The sequence below is a fragment of the Canis lupus genome, chromosome 7 (assembly GCF_011100685.1).
Source record: "Canis lupus familiaris isolate Mischka breed German Shepherd chromosome 7, alternate assembly UU_Cfam_GSD_1.0, whole genome shotgun sequence".
Lineage (NCBI taxonomy): Eukaryota > Metazoa > Chordata > Mammalia > Carnivora > Canidae > Canis > Canis lupus.
Genome location: NC_049228.1, coordinates 71,870,991 through 71,891,430, shown reverse-complemented (window position 1 = coordinate 71,891,430; position 20,440 = coordinate 71,870,991). Strand labels below are relative to the sequence as shown.

Genomic DNA, 20,440 nt, shown 5'->3' with positions numbered 1-20,440 from the left:
TCATCTGTAAACTAGGAATAGTCATAGCAGCTGTCTCAGAATATCATAGTGAAGATTAAGAGAGTTAACATGACATATGTGAACCGGCAAGAGCCATGCCCAGAGCACAATCCTAACTAAGCCCTGTATCTATCATTTGCACTGTCATCAGCACATCATCTGGTCCTTCTTCTCTGTGCACCACATTTACGTCGCAGGACATCCAGGTGAGCCAGTTCTACTCTGACAAATCTCCATAGTGATAAATACCTTCATTAAAAGTTGATTATTTAGTGGCAACATTTAAAAACAATGACTGCAGTATTTTTCTGATTGAAATTAGAGCCATCAGCAGTCCATTATGGGTTCCTGCGTGGAATGCTGTGGTGCATTAAATACCACACTCAGCTGTGAGTGGAAATAAGTGAAATACTGACCGTTTGTGTCTCGATGCTATTTTCCAGGATTCTGAAGGAGTAGAAATTATGTTAGGAGTTTGTGCAAGTGGTCTGTTGATATATCGTGACCGTCTGAGAATCAACAGATTTGCCTGGCCTAAGGTTCTCAAAATTTCATACAAACGGAACAACTTTTACATTAAGATCCGGCCAGGAGAGGTAAGTAGCCCTCCAGTTTTTGCACATACATTGGGAAGGAAGGTACCTGATAGCCAACAAAAATGTAAATTGCCAGGTCCCAGATCCTAAACATCATAGGACATGGCGAGTTATGTCTCCATGCCTGAGAGAGTTTATTGTAGATTTGTCTGATAAACAGCAATAAGTAAGATACTCTCTTCTTTTTAATGGTTTGGTTCTGATTTTATCCCAATGCATAGATGGAATAGCTTTTATTTTTGCAGGGTTTTTTTTTTTTTAAGATTTTATGTATTTATTCATGAGAGACAGAGACATAGGCAGAGGGAGAAGCAGGCTTTCTGCGGGGAGCCCAGAGAAAGCAGGCTTTCTGCGGCACTTTGATCCCAGGGCCCTGGGATCACCATCTGAGCTGAAGGTAGCTGCTCAACCACCGAGCCATTCAGATGCCCTTATTTTTGCAGATTTTAACGCAAAATCAAGATACATGAATAATGTTACGTTTCAAAAACAAAGAAACTCTGAGGTGCCAAACCTTTTTTGAATGAAAAATAGATTTCTGTCTGTCCCTGTTTTATGTGCTTATGCCCTTTCTTTTTTTTTTTTTTTTTTTTTTTTTTTTTTTTTTTTTTTTTTTTTTTTTGCTTATGCCCTTTCTGTACTCCAAATCTGCTGGCACCGTAACACGAATAGCTTTGAGATAATGTGATCAAAGTACAAGAAAGATTAGAGCAAGAGACACCAAGGGTAAATTATGGAAATGTCTCATAGCCTAGTACATGTCTTCCTTTTTCTTTTAATCAGAAAGACTGATTAGAAAACTCAAAATTCTTAACTAATCCTTGTTCCCTGGGCAAAACCATGCAAATTTACTTATATCCTCCATGGTGGTTGACACCTAATAGGTGGTAAATATCTCCTATTATCTGTGTAACAGATGATGAATACATATATCCAGTTTCTTTTTTTTATATATATCCAGTTTCTAATGCACATGGTTAATCTAATGGAGGCAGTCAGAGCTCTAAGATTGCAGCTCATCTGTGTCTCTGAACATTTTCTGATACAATACAGAATTATCTCCTGTCTTCAAAATCAGCCTCTCCATTGGTATAAAATGTAATTTAAAAACCAGGTTATATGGGATGTAATGTACAGCATGGTGACTGTAGTTATAATACTGTATTGTATGTCTGAAAGTTGCTAAGACAGTAGATCTTAAAAGTTATCATCACAAGAAAGTAAGTCTGTGTGGGGTGATGAATGTAACTTAGACTTATTGTGATCATTTCAAATGTATATAAACATTAAATCATGTCATACACTTGAAACTAATGCTCTATGTCTCTTACACCTCAATTTCTTAAAAGCTTAAAAAAAAGCAGACTATAAGACAAGGAATCATGTTTAAAGTAAATATAAAGCCCAGCTTGTCCATGAAGGCTGAAATAATCTGTAAGCTTTTCATGTAAATACCTGAACCCAATTTTTTTATTTCCTTAAAATTGCATATCAAACTTACAACCAATATAGATTCGATTCATCATTTACAAGTGAGCATTTATTTATTGTCAGGCACCATTAGATAAATATGACCTGGTTCCTGTCCCTAAGGAACTTTCTGTTGAGCAAAGAAATAGTGTCATGGACTTTGAATTATGTTGTGAAGATCTACTTATTGCACGTATGATAATATTCCACAGACATGGGGCCAGCATGCTGTAGTGAGGTCCCAGATCAGAAAGTTGGAGAAATGCATCAGGAAACAACAGTGAGACATGGGAGGTTTTAAAGAGGATGTGATAGACTAGACGAATAATTTGGAATGAAACTCAGCAGCTCAGCAAGGAGATGTGGTGATACCTAAACTAGGGCAGAGGCCGTGGGGATAGAACAGAAGTAGCAAATGTGAGCAAGGTTCCAGAAACTGAGCCTCCTGTAAGTGTTGGACACAGAACGGAGTCCAGGAGAATCAGAGGTCTTCCGTTGGCACAAGTGAAGCTGCTGGACATGGCATTATTAGACAACGGGAGAAAACTGGGAAAATTAAAAAAAAAAAAGATTAAATTTCTTTGAGACATATTTGCAGGGAGTGATTCTTGCATAGAAGGAAATAGAAGTCTGAAGGAGTCCTCAGCTGTATCTGTAGAATCCAGTGCTGTGGGCATGAAATAAATTACCCGAAAAATAAGGCAAGTTAGAGAAGAAGAGAGACCCTAAAGCAGAATTTCTGGGTAATATCACTTCTTGAGGAGGATGAACAAAAGCAGCCAGAGAAAGAAAAGGGGTAAGAACAGCCACAAATGACAAGGGGACGAGATTCTGAGCACATGGCTAAGCATCAGGGCCAGATGCCACAGAGCCCATGTGGGCAAGGACTGAGACAAGTGCGTCGTACTTGACAGATTCCAGGTAACAGTGGAGAGTTCCAGCAGGTGGTAGGAGCACCTGCAGGGGTGCAGTGAGGTGGGAGTGAAGGGGCCAAGGCTGCTCCTTCGTTTGATTTGTCTAGGAGCAAGATGGGGTTGTGGTGCAGGCAGAAGCAGGTTCAAGGACAGTTGGAATCCCCCCTCCTTTTCTGCAATCATATATATAACTATAACTATATATATAGTTATATAGTTATATATATATAGACTTGAGAAGAACAAATGAGAAAAAATTATTGGTGGCACAGAAGGCTCTGAAGAGGTTGACGTTGGTACAAAGCATGGAGAGAGAGAGAAATATTCAAAAAGTGCAGGAGCCTCTCTCATCTTCGGTCTAGGGAGGATTGCAGCAAGAAAAATCTTCCCAGCTTTTCACAGCAGAGGGGAGGCTAATTGTTTTTTAAAACCCCTGGCCTGGGGACACCTGGGTGGCTCAGTAGTTGAGCATCTGCCTTTGGCTCAGGTCGTGATCCCTGGGACTTGAGTCCCGCATCAGGCTCCCTGCAGGGAGCCTGCTTCTGTGTCTCTGCCTCTCTCTGTCTCTCATGAATAAATAAATCTTTAAAAAAAAAAAAACTGGCCTTAGTGTCGCATGTGGTACATATTAGATGCAGGATGAATAAATGGAGCACGGGTTAGTCAGGATCCAAAATACTCGGGTTCGTCGATTGACTGAGGCTCTTGGCCAATAGCAATTGTTATGAGTACCACTACATGTGAACATCCAGAGTAAGTACAAAATTGGGAAAGACAGTCATAGTTGGAATAGCTTGTGATGTATTTCCCATTCTCCCTCCACTGCCACCCAGCTTAGTCCCACTCAATAAGAAGTAGAAGTAAGTATCACTATCTCATATGCCATACACAGAGCTCCTCCCCTGGGTTCTTTGCTACATAAATCACTTTTTTTCTATTGACGGTATCAGTAGTCTGGTTATTTTAATGCTCTTTTAGAAAACTTTTACTGTTTAAAATGATTGCCCTCTGGTGGCCTGATGCATACTGTCTTCAGAAAATTTTAAAAATCCCAAACATTTGCAACAACAATAATAATAAAATATATTACTCAATAAGTCAGATGTTTCACCCTGAGAAAGCAAATGGCTAATAGATCATCATCTGAGCTCTCCATGCTGAAAGATATGAAATTGTGTTCTCCCAAACTACGATCATACATGTAATATCAATAGATGTTAGTGTTTACTATGATAATCCGGATGAAAAAAATAATAATAATAATCCAGATGAGAATGCCAAAACAAAATCAGCAATATCTGATACCATGTCATCAAATACCTAGGGGAGACACACATTTTTCTGACCAGATCCTGGGAGAAAACATCATCCTGAGAATGATACAGACAATAAACATTTTACTCATGCCCTTACATTCCAGTTGAAGTCATGATGTCACGGAGATGACATGAAAATAAGGCTTAGAAATGAGATCGGGACAAATTGGTCTCTGGAAGGGATCCAGATATCCTCTTTTTTTGCATTTAGTTTTCATGAAATCCATACTTGTCCATAAAACCTTTACTACATGCATAATGTGATTATCCATGCCTGCAGCATTTTAAGAATAGGTACAAGGTTGTTTTTTAATGAATGTGTAGGGCATGACTTCTGCATATAGCGCTTGATTTCATAAGGAAAGGAAAATTTTGTGGGTGGCATGATTTGTGATTTACTTGCTTTCGTGTTATTTATAATTCCAAACTTTACTCTTCATTATGTTTTGTTTTGTTTTTTTAATTTAGTTTGAACAATTTGAAAGCACCATTGGCTTTAAACTGCCAAACCATCGAGCTGCCAAGCGTTTATGGAAAGTATGTGTTGAACATCATACATTTTTCAGGTACGTAAAGCTGATTTTCTTTAAGGAAGAATTAGAATGATTGGGATCACTTCTACTGCCAAAGTCTGTTAGGAAAAAGAATGTGGACGCATATCCTTTTTTGCCTTCAAATTCACTGTCACAAGATTTCTTGACAGGAAATCCTAAAAACTTCTGACTGAAGGATCTTCCTTAATTTGTTTTAGACTTATCTGACCTATCTCTCCTTTATTATCTTTAGTGTCCTTTCATTGTTTTACAGGATGTCCACTTCAAGGATTCAGTCCATACCTTACTATTTCAATCATTTCTAAGTCCTCTGGCCTCCTTTGCTTATATACAGTACTCAGACTGTCAGATTTTTGTCTGTAAAATAACAAATTATCACTGTTCTTCTTCACCTACACTTATTGAAGCTCTTTGGGTTTCTAGAACCATAGGCTTCTGAGTTGTGTGAGATGTTAAAATTCAAGTCGCTGGGCAGCCTGGGTGGCTCAGCGGTTTAGCGCAGTCTTCGGCCTAGGATGTGATCCTGGAGACCCAGGATCGAGTCCCACATCAGGCTCCCTGCATGGAGCCTGCTTCTCCCTCTGTCTGTGTTTCTGCCTCTCCCTGTCTCTGTGTCTCTCATGAATAAATAAATAAAATCTTTAAAAAAAAAAATTCATGTAGCCCAAACCAACCTGCATTGTATTTATATTATAGCCTCTCTACAACACTCTGGGAGTTTGTACCATGGGAATTGTAAAGTCACATTCCTTTGGCATATGATGTGTTAAACCTTTAGCACACAAAGCATTTTACCTTTGGCTAAAAAAGCTAAGATAGCATTCTTAGTATTTGACTTAATAGTCTTTCTGATATTTTTTCCTTAATATCTTTAGACTGTTGTTACCAGAAGCACCTCCAAAGAAATTCCTTACCTTGGGCTCCAAGTTTCGATATAGTGGCAGGACACAAGCCCAAACAAGAAGAGCCAGTGCATTGATAGATCGTCCCGCCCCCTACTTCGAACGCTCGTCCAGCAAACGCTATACCATGTCTCGCAGCTTGGATGGAGGTAGGCATTATTCACTAACCCTTAGTAATGATAATCATGAATGGCTCCCCAGAAATAGTGTGAAACCATCACAAACTTTCCATAAACATAGGTCTTCTTGAATAGTATGAAACAAAAAGCACTCGTTGGTCTGCGGCTGAGTGACAAGTTTCTAACCCCTTCCCTCAAAAAAAAAACAAAAACAAAAAAACAGTGCCTTTGTAAGTCTAATGTCTGTTATTGGTAGATTCATAAAAAATTCCATAAAAGAATAGCGCTTTGGGAATGAAGAGCATAGCTTTCAGAAGCCAGCACCCCGATTTGGGGGAAAGATGCTCTCATTCTAAATACACTTATCACATACTCTGTAAGTAATTTGGTTCACTTGCTGGCAGATCTGAAGTGATTACCGTATTGTTTCAGTCCATTTGTTTCAGAAGGAGGACTGTAAGTTAAATTTATCTGTTTCTACAAAATGTTTACAGATAAAATGTGACTGTTGGTCAGTCAGTGCATGATAGCTGATAGAAAGGATGATATTCAAATTATAGACCTGAGGGCTCCAAGTTAAATCCTCCTGGTTAATATTAATGACTACACCAGATGGACTGGGAAAGCACTGTCATGTAAATGTTCTCCACTGTTAAGACAAATGTGTAAGTTAAACAAGGAGGGAATCACTGAAATAACATTTCTGAGGAATGACATAATAATTTCTTGTGGGTTTTTTGTCTTATGTGACAGTTTCGTGTTGCTGTCTATAGTAACACACAGATGTGCTTCCCACTACAACACATGGCAGCTGTAGTAATACTTAGAAAGTGAGCCATGGCCAAGTCTCCGTTTTCTAATTCAAAGCACCTGGAGATTAGTTGTGTTATAGAAGATCTATCCTACGTGTATAAAAAGAGAAGTTTCTAGCATGTGTGTGCAATTGTAATAATAAGCAAAAACATAAAAATAATTTTAAAAAATTAAAAACGCAAACTTACAAAAATGTGGGATCACCTTCATCCTTACCTATTGTGCCACCACTTACCATAGTCCCAGGTCTCTCTTCCCTTTCACCAGACCCCAGCATGGCTGGTAGGATGGTGTAACTCCCTGAATCCCCTGATTTAGAAGGTTGTATTTCTCTAATGGAATACTTGCTAAACAGTTTGTAGGAAAAGTCAGAATTGTATCCTAAGTGCTGAATCACGTACATTACTCGTGAAGTGAAAAAACCCTCCGCTAGTAGGTAGATCCAGACTGAGGTGCATCTGTGTAGCGACTGGAGAATGATTTAAACTTCCCAGCTCTGGGTTTTCATCATTATCTGTAAAATGGGAATAAGGTCATTTGCAAAGAGTGAATGAGACAGGTATGACAGCCCTCTTGTTATAGGTGTGATGATAATTCTATTCATGATTATTCTGTGTTTTTGTGAGCTGGCCTAGGAAGTCAGTTACCATTCTCTATCTTCCAATAGTTGCCTCTTTCAGGAATACCTAACTTGGAGCCGAACTTTTGGAATAAAATGTTTATTAGGACCGTTTGGGGTTAAATTAAGATACTGAACTATTCACTTTAATGTTGAAGCTTTTCTTACTACTTTGTTCCATTTATTCTTCTTTCTCCTTGAGATAATCTCTGTAAACTATGTATTCTATAAGTCCGTGTTGGAGGAACTTTTTTGGAATCACCCCTATTTTCCCTGAGCATCATCCACTTTGTTCAGTGATGTGTACCCAAGGGAACACATGTGTTGTAACTGTTGTTTTCCTTATGGCCTTTTATGTGATAATAATTATTGACAAGACAGAAGACAATTGTGAAATAAATGTACTAATACCATACTGTCTCTTCCTCCCTGCCCAAAAGTGATGTTAGTATGTGTTGTCTCTCACTCTTTGGGGTCCTGCCAATTCTAGTATGTTTTCTGTGCTGTTGAGCTGGGTGCCATGGCTGCATGTTGGAACACAAAATGCTTTTTGCAAGGTTGCATCTTATGTAGAACACCCTAACTAGCCCATTGGGAAATGGCATCTCATATGAGCTTTTTCATCAAAACAAGGAAACATAAAATATCTTAGTGAAGATATTTTAGTGAAACAGTTTAGCTCTTATAAAAGGATTTCAGAATATTTTCTTACATTTACATTTTAAACTTCCTAAACTATGAAGCTGATTATATTTTGCCTGTGATTAGCTACTGTGTATTTGAAAAGTATCATTTATAAGTTCTAAATAAGTTGTATATATCTAAAACCGAAAATAATGAGTATCAGACTTTAAAAATGTAACTGAATTAAGCATCTTTCACTAAGACATTTTAGTTGGGATGAAAGGCTGTGTCTCATATCTTTTATGTTTGCATGCTTTGCACTTGCATGAATTTCATTAGCAACATTTGTCTTATCGTCCCAAAATATCAGAGATGAATGAGTCTGTGCATATCAGGGTAGTCTGTTTAAAGTGCAGTAGAGATTAAAACATCTCTGCACTCCAGCTGAACAGAGTCACCACCCAAATTGTACAATCTTCCCAAATTTTATGATCCCATCAAGATGCTTCATTTTCATTATTACGCATGGGACTTTTTACATTGCAGGAGTGATGGACTTTCTAGCCATTATTAATAACAGTAATTGAAAACCCCAATTCAGTGCTCCTTGGTGAATGGCACTTCCAAAGATATGCTCAAAGTCAAGTGTAGGAGTGCAGTTGTCCACTGCAAATACCGCTGTTAACTCTGGGACTTGGCGCCAGCACCTGGCGCCGCTGCCCAGCCCATTACTCTGTCGGGTACCAGGCTTGTAGCAGCCCAGCATACTACCCCTCCGCTGCATCTGCTTGTGCATCCTCCTCCCCAGAAAGCCTGAGAGTTATTCTGGTGGCTTTAAGAGATGAGCCTTTAAATCATTTTAAAACACTGGGATAGCAGAAGCTCTAGAAAGATGAGTCTCTGATAGTGCCAGGGTGCAGGTACCTGCAGCACTGCCTTGTCTTTGCAGACAGACGGGGGTAGGGGTACCTTTTTTCATAATGGGACAATTGGTGGTGGTGGTCTACCTTCTACCTTAACTATTTCAGACTTTTTTTCTTCAATTGTATTTGCTTTTAGCGTCAGTGAATGAAAACCATGAAATATACATGAAGGATTCTGTGTCTGCTGCAGAGGTTGGTACTGGCCAGTACGCCACAACAAAGGGTATCTCTCAGACCAACTTGATCACCACTGTGACTCCGGAGAAAAAGGCCGAGGAGGAGCGGGACGAGGAAGAGGACAGACGGAAAAAGGCGGAAGAAGCCACGCCGGTCGCGGCAGCACGGCACGAGGGAAAGGTACATCTCCCAGGCTCCCTCTTAGGGCTTGCCTAGACCTTGAAGAACTACTTAATAATTTTGAGGCTATAAACCAGGAATGTGCTAAGACATAGGGTAACTCGGGGCGCCTGGGTGGCTCAGTCAGTTAAGCGGCCAACTTGACCTCAGCTTGGGTCTTGATCTCAGGGTTGTGAGTTTGGGCCCCGCGTTGGGCTCCACTCTGGGTGCAGAGCCTACTTTAAAAATAAAAATAAATAAAAATAAAAAAGACTTAGGGTAATTCATATTTCAGCGTTAGTCACATCCATATTATCAGTTTCCAAATTCTGATTTCCTCTGTCGACATTTTTCTTCTGAAGGATTCCTTCTTGAAAATTTTTATTTTAACTGATGTGCTATGTAAGACTTTCAACAGCTGTCCTGTCTATATATCTTAAAAATACATTTAGTGCTATATGACACTTTTCTGTTTGGGCTCACATTTCAGAACTATCACTAAAACTATTTTCTTTGTTTCTGGCCCCATTCTCCTATGCAAGTACTGTATATTGTTCTAGATATACAGTAATCACGTTGCCATTCTGCTGACTGCAAGTAACTGAGTGACCATGGCCTGTGTATTTATACACTGTTTGCTCTCTGAGTTTTAAGATTATAATCTAATCATCAAAGTAGCAAGCAGACATGTTTTGAAAACAGAGATTAAAGCAGACCATTGCAAAGGAAGATGGAAAGTGAATTTGGCAGCAATTTCTCCAAGGTGTTTGATTCATTAAATTTTTAAACTTCATTTCACCCCAACATTTTTTTTTTTTGCAGTATGTTTATTTTTTTGGTAATCTGGCACCCTAAAGCAACTTTGCAGAAAAATGGAAGTCAGAAAACACATAGACAGCCTACTTCTGGTTCAGGGTTTTATAGGTAGCAGAGCAGCTCCCTAAAAGTAAAACAGAAAACAAAACAAACAAAAAACTATATTGGGAGTTTTATATGTGATGATAATGGGAAAACAGAGTAGCTCCTGGAATGTACAGGTAAAAAGAACTAGCAGGATAAAAATGTTGTATAACTCGTAAGTTATGCTAAAACTTGCCCAGGTTTGACCCAAAAGTGTTCTCTTGAACATGTGCTCTTCAAATATAGATTTATGCAGCAGGGACTCACCTGGGGCTCAAAACAAAATTGCTTCTTTTGATAAGAGTTACACAGTGAAGGATAGACCCACGACATATTGTAGGTATGTGAGAATATTCCACCTAAAACCCTATCTGTCATTTTGTTAGGATAAGATCATTTCTTTGCCAAACACAAAAATAAAGAACAAGATAGGAAATGACAGCAACTATATTGGATCATTTTTGCTGTTAAAACGTGCTTTGTTCTGAATTTTGTTTTTACAATTAAATCAAAGCAGCTTTTGAGTAGGACATAAGAAAAAGGTAGTATGCCTGAAAAGCAAATGATTTCCCTGACTTCCTGAAATCATCCATTCCATCCGAGAATTCTCATGGATTGTGACTGTGATTAAAGCAACACATGAAAGGAAATGACTTTTTGCTTGAAAAACAGACCCTTGCAGTCTCTCTTTATTTAATTTGAAAATTTCACCATGTATATAAAATATAGCACTAGGGATGCCTGGGTGGCTCAGCGGTTGAGCGTCTGCCTTTGGCTCAGGGCATGATCCCGGAGTCCCGAGATCGAGTCCTGCATCGGGTTCCCTGTGTGGAGCCTGCTTCTCCCTCTGCCTGTGTCTCTGCCTCTCTCTCTCTGTGTCTCTCATGAATAAATTTTTTAAAATCTTAATAAAATAAAGCACTAGACCATCATCATTTTTTCCACTTAATGGCATGGGAAAACAAAAAGACTAAAAACTATGATTTTCATTGTCTGAATCTCTGAGAAGCCAGTACTTTGACCCAAATGCCTTCAGCAAGGCTGTGGCCCAGGCCTAGTGCTTAGGTAGGGAGATGGTTGTCTTCATTTTCCACAGTGCAAAGCTGTCTTTTAAAAACCACTTGAATAAGCAGCATGAAAAATTAAACCTTCATTTTATTCTTCTCCATCTTCAAAAAGTAACAAAGAGGGTACTCATTTTTTAACCCAAATGAAAGTGTATTACTGAAAATAGTTCTTAAAAGACTGGTCCCCTAGATTCCTTTGAGAGGAGGCATGTTTCCCAGGCTAATGATCACCCCAGGTGACTGGGCAGCTGCATGCAGAAGTCAGCTTGTAGCTTTTATATTATTCTAAGTTGAATGGGATTTGTGCAGGGTCGTGTTTAAAACCCAGTGCTTAATGTCAAATGCCAGTATTGAGAAAAGACATCCTTGCCTAAGACCGGAAAAGAGTTTTCTAAATTCTAGAATATCCATGATGCAGTTTCATCTATGCATGTTCTTACCTTCTGTCTTTATATTTACCAGGTCAGGATTGAGATTTACATAGCAGGATGGGTAATTTCTACACTACCAGGTCTCTAGGCTAACCACACATGTATGCGTGTGTGTGTGCACACGCACACACACCCAGAGTATCACGGAGAGCAATGGAAGTCTATCTGCAGGCTCTGTGTGACCTTGAATTGAATTCCTGGGGCTGCCACAGCTCCTAAGTCATGCCAGGTCCTGTTTGGAGCTTGCTTGCTTCCCTCTTTCCCCTCCTGCCCAGCAGCCCTCCACCAACTGCAGAGGAAACTGGCTGTGGTCACAGCTGCCAAGGCCAGAGAGAATGTACAGAGCTTCCCCTTCCTCACAGAAGCCTGAACTCACCAGGAGCACCTTTGTGGGGGTGCCTGCCTTTGTCATTCTGCTAAGGATTCAAACCAGGGGAGTTAAATATAGCAACGACTTTAAAAAAAAAACCAGAAGGAAAAAAAAAAAAAAAAAAAAAAAAAAAACCAGAAGGCAGGGAAATTGTACCTTTCTGTTATTTATGGATCACAACTAATGCAAAGTAAATGCTTACGGGCCATATCACAAGAAAGCACATTCTTTTTGCTAGTGAGCTTGTTGAAACCCTTATTTGAGTTTAAGTCTGTTTACATCATGGAGAAAGGAGCCAAAGTAGAAGTTTTCAAAGGAACCTCAATTCTTTGGGGAGCATGAGTTCCTAAAATACTAATTGCTGACTTCCCTGAGTGGCGCTGCATCTCAGATAGGAGTGAGGCCAGAAACTTCTTGATTTGGAAACCCACCTGTTTTGAATATAATTGACTAAGTGAGGAAAGATAATGCTAAACACATGTTTTTTAATAATCAAAATTTGGATTCATTTTTGTTTTTTAATCCAACCGAACTCTAGTAACAGATCTGTTAGCTGGAGATCAAGAGACGTTATTGAAAGTCTTGATTTGAAGTTGTCGGAGAGTTATGCTTGCTCTCGGAACCCTAAAACTTTCTAGAGTTGTTTGGTCTAAACAAATTTTTTTGGATGGTGTGAAACATGTAGACTTTGAGATTGCCCACCAATATTCTTCTATTCTGACTTTAAAAATAAACAAACAAACAAATAAATAAATAAGCCCACCCTGTATTTGACAGTCTAATGGGAAAACGGTAGCCATTCATGGCAGTGTTGGCATGCAGCTTAAATAATTTAAGTACGTGAACAGCCCTAGTGCTAAAAAAATTCTTGTTTTACAATTTTATATTGATACCCATAAGAAAATTAACTAATTGCAGTTTTCTTTTTGTCCTTTTGCACCTCTGTTTGCTGCTTTCTCTCTCTGTCTCTTTCACATCAGTCACCTGGGCTTGGCACTGACTCATGTCCCCCGTCCCCTCCATCAGCCCATCGTCCCCCTGCATCCTCCCCAGAGCTCCGTAGGAGGTGTAAGGAGAATGACTGTCACCCCCTGGGTTTGGAACCAGCCAAAGGCACCGTGCGTGTGCATGGAGAGCCCACCTTGGACTCTGACCACAAAGGGAAGCCATCCCTAGGGGACCAAGATGTGGCTTTTAGCTACAAGCCACAGCCTGGCAAAGGGACCACCCTGTTTTCCTTCTCCTTGCAGCTCCCGGAGTCCTTCCCTTCTCTTCTAGATGATGATGGGTACCTCTCTTTCCCCAACCTGTCGGAAACCAACCTCCTCCCCCAGAGCCTGCAGCATTATCTCCCGATTCGCTCACCCTCCCTTGTGCCCTGTTTCCTCTTCATCTTTTTCTTTCTGCTCTCCGCCTCCTTCTCAGTGCCATATGCCCTCACTCTCTCCTTCCCTCTGGCTATGTGCCTCTGCTACCTGGAGCCCAAGGCGGCCTCCTTGAGTGCCTCACTAGACAATGACCCGAGTGACAGTTCAGAGGAAGAGGTGTGTACCTCGGCATAGAACACACTTCCCTGTCGTGGTCGGGGCTTCGGTCCGAAACAGTTGTTAGGTGCCTACTGCAATAGTGGTCCTACTTTCAGAGCCTCATTTATTGTCTGTGCCGACATGTGAGAGGTTTTTGTGTGTCGGGGAGTACAACCCGGCCCCAGGGTTAGGCACAACACCATGTGGATGGAGCAGTCTGCACCCAGCCCAGAATCCTTCTGCTACCCACAGATTCTACAAGTGATGAATGAATGACTCAGAAGTCAGTTTTAAATAACCCATTAGCTATGTTAAAATTGGGGTTAGGTTAAATGGTTCTGGTCAGTTATTGTTTCATAAAGGAAGGGACACATAAGACCGAGAAAAAAGTTTGACCCAGATTTATGGGGTGTTCCCCAAAGGCATCCTGGCATAATGGTACATGGTGGTGATACCAGTAGGTAAATGATCCTCAAGGCGAGGTGGAAATGAACATCTGTAGGAAGTGTGTTATCATCATTTGGGTAGCTTCCCCCAGCTATAAACACCTGTCCTCCCCAGAAATTCCAAAATGTCCCCACTGTTGTCATGGCCAGACTGTCTCTGTTACTCACAAAGGTGAACCAGATCCCAACGGTGTGTTGGGTCAGAAAACATGCTCGAGTAGTTTAAAAGGCCTGTGTGACCTTAGTTGTCAGAAGGGCCACAAAGAAGACCAGAAGTAGCTGCAGTTTTCCCACACGATTGAGAAAAGACTCCTTGAAGATGTCTGCATGCTGTAAAAGTAGGCTGGAAGTCCATCAGTCCTAACTGTGCCAACACATATACTGGATGGCAGTGATTCTTTCAACTCCAGCCTGAGACAGAAAACACACACACACACACACACACACGCATGCATGCATGCACGCACGCATGCACACATGGACAATCTGGGAAGGTCAAGGAAGCCAGACAGGCCCCTGTGACTCTCAGCCAGGCATGCGCCCAGTAGGGAAGGGATGGGCCTTCAGCTTGTGTCTGAGAAAGACATGCTTGCTACCTGTCCGTCTCCTGTCCCTCATCTGAGCTAGTGAGTGAGTTGACATAGTAGCCAGTAGCTTTTCCTCCTAACGGCCCTGCCCTCCCATCACTCCACAGCTCTGTGAACAGCCTGGCAGTTCCCTTCAGAGTGCAGGGGAAGAGAACAGAAGCTGCCAACAGAGGGCCTGGCTGTCGCCCCCTCTCCTGCCCACACCCTCCCCAGGCCCTTCCAGCTCTTCTGTTCTCACAAAGCAAGATGTTTTGTGGCAGGAGACAGGCCCAGTAATCCCAACATTTAGAAGAAAAAAAAAGTCACAAAGTCAAAGCAATGCAAAAAAAAAAAAAAAAAAAAAAAGAAAGAAAGAAAAAGAAAAAGTCTATTCAATTTTCAGCTCAGCCAGAACTCATAATTTGAGCTGCACCTGTGAGTATATAGAATTGTGAGGGTGTGTAAGTATCTATATTTAGTGAAATTATGACTATTTCTCAGTAGCAGGACAAAAATGGGAATGGTCTCCTAGATGTTTTAAATAAAAGTTTGCCCTTTTCCATTTGATATTGCATAAGAGCCCTTTCAAATCAAGGTTCCTGGGTCGTATGACTTAGCTCCAGCTATATATACATATATGTGTATTTGATGTAAAAATATTTTCATACACGTTAAGTATTTTGAGAGAATGACTCCTAGGCTTCAATATCACTATTTCTCACAGTGGCAATATTGCCAAATAACATAGGACTAGAACATACAACATTAAGAACACAAGATTATCGACAGAGACTGTAATATTAGCTGGTTTCCAGCCTGGACACCTATTTTCCCTTTAGCAGTGGAGTTGTCCAGCTAACATAAAGCAAAAAGATTGCCATTCTATGCTTTTCTGAATTCTAAAATAACGGAACTTTTCTATAGCAAACCACACAGATCTTGTGCCTAATCCAGGGTATACATCTTGTTGTAATCAATGCATGAAAATTAATGTTAAACTTGGGCATGTCTGCATTACATCAGCAAAACAAATCACAGCAGTTCCCCGATGCAAGCCAGTGACACGTGACTGGAGCCTCCCAGCAGATCACTCTTGCTGTTACTGCAAACCTCTGAGCCAGCTTGGGCCTCTGGGGTCTTAGCCCTGCTCTCCAGCCCGGAGCGCCTACGACAGCTCTTCCGACACAAGACTTCACATGTGGCCATCTGTTCTATGTCGTCTCTTAACCCAAGTGTTAAGAGCTATGCTCTCTAGTTCAGGCCAAGCTGGAGCACTCCTATGTAGGTCATTCCATTTAAAAAAAAAAAAAAAAAAAAAAGCCATTTGTTTACATGGCCTGTTTTATTCTCTGGGCCTCAAGCACTTTGGCAGCTACACGAAGTGACTTCGTGTAACATACGGTTCAGCTCTGTCACGTTCATTTTGCAAAACCACTAATGAATGTAATTCTTTTCAAATATTTTATCAATGTTTACATTTCTCACGTGTTGGGGTAGCTTAATTAGCTCCAGCCTTTCTCAAGAGTGAAACCCAATGTAGAAAGACATAATCACTTCAAACTAGAAAGCTGTTGACCACTCTTTTTTTTTTCCTTTGTACCTTCAAGAATGGTCACATAAGGGGCACAGAATGTTAAATCATTTATCAAGAAACATAAGCTGAATTTAGCTCCCCATCCCATAGAATGTATTTGTGTGTCAGCTCGTAAGGAATTTTTTCGTGATACAAAAAAGATTCGAATTTGGAGGGGAAAAAAAATGAATCAACCAATTTTTAACATTTTAAGTTGTGAAAATATAGACTCATATGATAGTCTGTGACATGTTAGACGTTTCATAGTTTTGTTTACTTATAGTATATAAAGAACAGTTGCTATAAAAGCTACTTTATTCAGCCTTTCTTCATTTATCAATGATTTATTGATCATGCACTATATTTGTTAAATAACTACATGCTCAGTAAGAATTTAAGGGAGTTAAGATATGGCCTAAGCTATTTTTTCATGTAGCAAAAAAAAATAATTATGTAATATTATAATGTGATACTAATATATATTAATGTAACATATTACAGTTATAGGCACTTTCAGGTCTGCATGCATCAGGCCTTATAGAAAGCACTTAGTGTCCCATTACCTGATACCGTTAAGGCTGTTGCTTTTTCTCCATTTTACTGAAAGGAAATGAGGATTAAAGCATGAAACATGCCCAGTGTGTCAGAAACTTCAATAGCAAGGATTTGAGCTCATGTTAGTCTGAGATCAGAGCTCTCACTCTCAACCACGACTGTGATCTAAAGCCAGAATGCTTTAATAGTTTTTAAAACCATACGGGTGATTATGTAAGAGGAGAAATACTTTAAAGCACCTTGGAAGTTTTTCACAAAACTAGTTAGTATGCCAAGCACTGATCATTCCTATTTATTCTTGAAAGCATAAGGTTTCTTTGGGTTATCATATACCTTAACAATAACTTGTCTCTCTCCCCCTATGTCAAACTGGCCTTTCCCTAGGCTACTAGTTGGGAAAGCCATGCTAACACCCTCATAAGAAAATGAAATAGTCACCCCTTCCCCCGACCAGGTGTATTGCCAAGGCTGTCAGGTCATGAAAATGTGTCAGGACACATTCTTTACCAAACCATTGAAAATAGCTGGCCACCTCAGGCACACATGCCAAACGTGAATTTTAAGGTATTCTCTTTTAGGAATATATAAAATGGAAATTTGGAATAGCGCCAAGAAATCAGCCCAGCCAGAGTTAGGTTGATATGAACCTCACTGTCCCAGTTGTCCTCCTTGACATTCCTTGTTGTTAGGATTGAAAGATTATTTGAAGAGGCAGGTTCACATGCTTACAGCCCCCAGTTTTTATTTTTGTTTTCAAAATACTTATTGCGTGCCTTTGCTCAAGGGAATTTTAGTAATGATTAGTTGACATTTGTGAAGGGAAAGTCAGTTAATATTACATTATGGCATTCAAATGTCCCACTTTCAATGGCAATGGTTCTGTTGTACTCCAAAGAAAATAGTTTGAAACCATAAACCTCAATGAAACAGCTTAAAAACCAGTCCTGAAATTACTATTATAATTCTCCCTTAAAAACTTAGGCTCTGTCAAATGCTGTGCTTTGTTTTATTTGTTTACAAGTAGATGTCTCTCTTTCTCTATTTTTTTATTATTATAATTTGCTTCATTTGGTTGTTTTGGGAAGAGATGTTTAAATACTTCCTTTATAAACTTCTTTATATTGGAGGGTGGGGCAAAATAAATACAACAGTTAGTCTATGACAACTCTAGTTAACATTGCTACTTGAAAACTGACTTATATTTTTCACATGTAAAACATATGCCTGTGAGTCACTGGCATGTGCTTTTTATAATCAATAGGTAATGCAGACAGCCTGATGGTCATACATGAGTGTAAATTATCAACATGATATAAATGAGGGGCTGAAAGTCCAGTGACTGTTATAGTAGCTTTTTATTTAAATTTACATTTTAATTTAAATTTAATTTATTTAAATTTACCTTTCAAATGTGACTTATTAGTAGAAAAACAGATATAAACATCAATTTTATTTGCATTAAACATTTTTAAGAGACCTTTCTCGGGGTTTTAGTTAAAAGTGGGGGGAAAGAATGACAATTTGGTTTTCCTGAGACGTGAAATCAGACAAGTCAGCTTGGCTAATGCAGTTCCTGCGGTTCCCGCAGGCTGCATGCCTCTGGTCTTCCTCCGAGTGGCTCTGCTGATGAAACCTAGCTCTGGCCTTTCTTTTGCTTTTGCTTGAACCTGGCATTCATGTGGGAAGGTAGTAGGATACAGATCACAAAGACAGTGAGCTGTTTGACCTGTGCCATGCCCTATTTGACCGAATGGGTTTGTTTTCTATTCCTGCCTTCCTCCTGGACCCTGGTCACTCCTGTGATCAATAGACCGACAGTGAGCGCACGGACACCGCGGCCGACGGGGAAACCACTGCTACTGAGGTTGGTACCATCACTGCGGGCGGCTAGTCGCCAGCCCAGCGCAAGCACCTCATGAGCATGGCTCTGCATTCAGGGCCTTTGAAGATTAGCTTCGATAGAGTAGAGATCAATTCTAACTCTGAAAGGAGGCAAGAAATATATTCTATTGCCTAGGCCAGGGGTTCTCAAATTCTGGCGTGCCTCAGAATCCTCTGCAGAGTCCCTTCCTCCTATTTCTCCTGCAAAAGAAGGTCTGGGATGGGACTCCAGAATTTGCATTTCTAGCAAGTTCCCAGGGATGTTGACTCTGCCCATTTTAGGATCACATCTTGAGAACCTTTGGCTAAACCAATAATACTTAAAAGTACATATATATTCCCCTTTCCCAAATGAGAAGCTGTTTATGTATAATAGCCGTGATAAGTGAAGAGGAGGGTCACAATTTAATTAGCTTATTTACTAGATATATTTTAGATCCCAAATAATAATTAAAATAATAATACATCTTTTAACTCCTGTTTGTAGACTGGATGAACATAACCTAGGTCACTCAAAAGAAATGAATTCTCTAAGGAAGAAAAAATTAGCAAATTACTCTTAGTACTCTATTTAAAAAAAAAATGCTATCACATTGAACAGTGATAGGAAAAATACTATGCTATCATTTATCCTTAATAAGGGTAAATAAACATGTGTGCACCTATGTTGTTTTTCAAATATTCTCTACTGATAGCTAAAATTTCGGTAAAAACAGTATCTATGGTAATGGAAGTCAAGACATTCCTAAAGTCCTCACAGAATTTGTTTTTTACTTTGTGATAGTATTTACTCTAAGTTGTTTTTTACATCATCCAGTTAGAACAGTCTTCTAGTAAGACATTCAGAACTAAAAATGTAAATAGTATCTGTATAATACTTAATTGAAAATATCTCCAGAAATACTTTTTAAAATGGAATTTTATTGAATTTCATCCTTCGGAAATACCAGAGTATAATTCAAAGTCTGGAAATCACAATTTTTCATTGAAAAAATATATATTAATCATAATAATATTGTATGGACACCTGGCTGGCTCAGTCAGTAGAACATGCCACTCTGACTCCTGATCTTGGGGTTGTGAGTTCAAGCCTTGCATTGGGCATAGAAAGTACTTAAAAAGAAATTCTAAAAAATAATATTGTAAAACAACTATCCAGATTCTTTTAAGCAATTACATATAAATTTATTACAAGTTAATAATTTTCTGTGCCAAATTATAACAAAATTACATCTTGATTTTTTAACAATTAATAGTTACATGTAGCTACACGTTAATTCAGTAAGCTTCATCAGAATCTTAATGTGTGCTGTAAATGCAGAATATTTTAATAATACTCTAAATTTCTATACCAGTTATTTTAATAATACTCTAAATTTCTATACCAGTTTTAAAGGATACTATATAATGTTTGAAGCATGCAAACGTGTACATGCAACATAGGTAATTATGAAGCTTAAAAATAAAAGAGCTGTGAGCGCACCACACACTTAAGAATTAGTGTGTTGCCAGAGTTAGAGTTACCTGTGCACTCTCACACTTTTTAAATACTTGCCCTTCTCTCCTCTCGGGAGCCAGGACCATAGTAGTTCCAGGTGAAATGTGCTGGGGCCAAGAAAGACTAATTGGTTGCAGGCCACCTGCTCAGGTGTCTCCCTCTTCTCACCTGTAATTACACTGTGATCCTCCTCTGTGGACCTGGGTCCGAGTACCCCTGGCAAGACATGCAGCTTTACTACTGCCTGCAAATGAGGCTTGGCCTAGTTACCTAGTTGCTGGTACTCAGATACCAGTCCAAGGGCTAAACAGATCCTTGAAATTAGAAAAATAAAGATAATGAAGTGGCTTTTAGATAAATCTGTTGTATTTTTTAAAAACTCAACAGTGATCCTGTCTACATTTTAAAGAAATGCTGATAATGTTGATGGTAGTTGATCCT

General features: G+C 39.5%; 1 protein-coding gene across 35 annotated transcripts in view; it reads left to right on the top strand.

Moving 5' to 3' along the window:
• EPB41L3 (erythrocyte membrane protein band 4.1 like 3) overlaps nucleotides 1-20,440 on the top strand; it is a 226,292-nt gene that overhangs the window by 191,126 nt on the left and 14,726 nt on the right. For 21 of the 35 annotated variants that reach the window (XM_038543765.1, XM_038543764.1, XM_038543762.1 and 18 more), the window contains exons 9-14: nucleotides 444-596; nucleotides 4,765-4,862; nucleotides 5,726-5,901; nucleotides 8,987-9,207; nucleotides 12,935-13,498; nucleotides 18,431-18,484. In XM_038543765.1, coding sequence (XP_038399693.1) covers nucleotides 444-596; nucleotides 4,765-4,862; nucleotides 5,726-5,901; nucleotides 8,987-9,207; nucleotides 12,935-13,498; nucleotides 18,431-18,484 — 1,266 coding nt within the window. The remainder of the gene's footprint in view (nucleotides 1-443; nucleotides 597-4,764; nucleotides 4,863-5,725; nucleotides 5,902-8,986; nucleotides 9,208-12,934; nucleotides 13,499-18,430; nucleotides 18,485-20,440) is intronic. The other 14 variants (XM_038543766.1, XM_038543767.1, XM_038543768.1 and 11 more) reach the window with 3 other exon arrangements.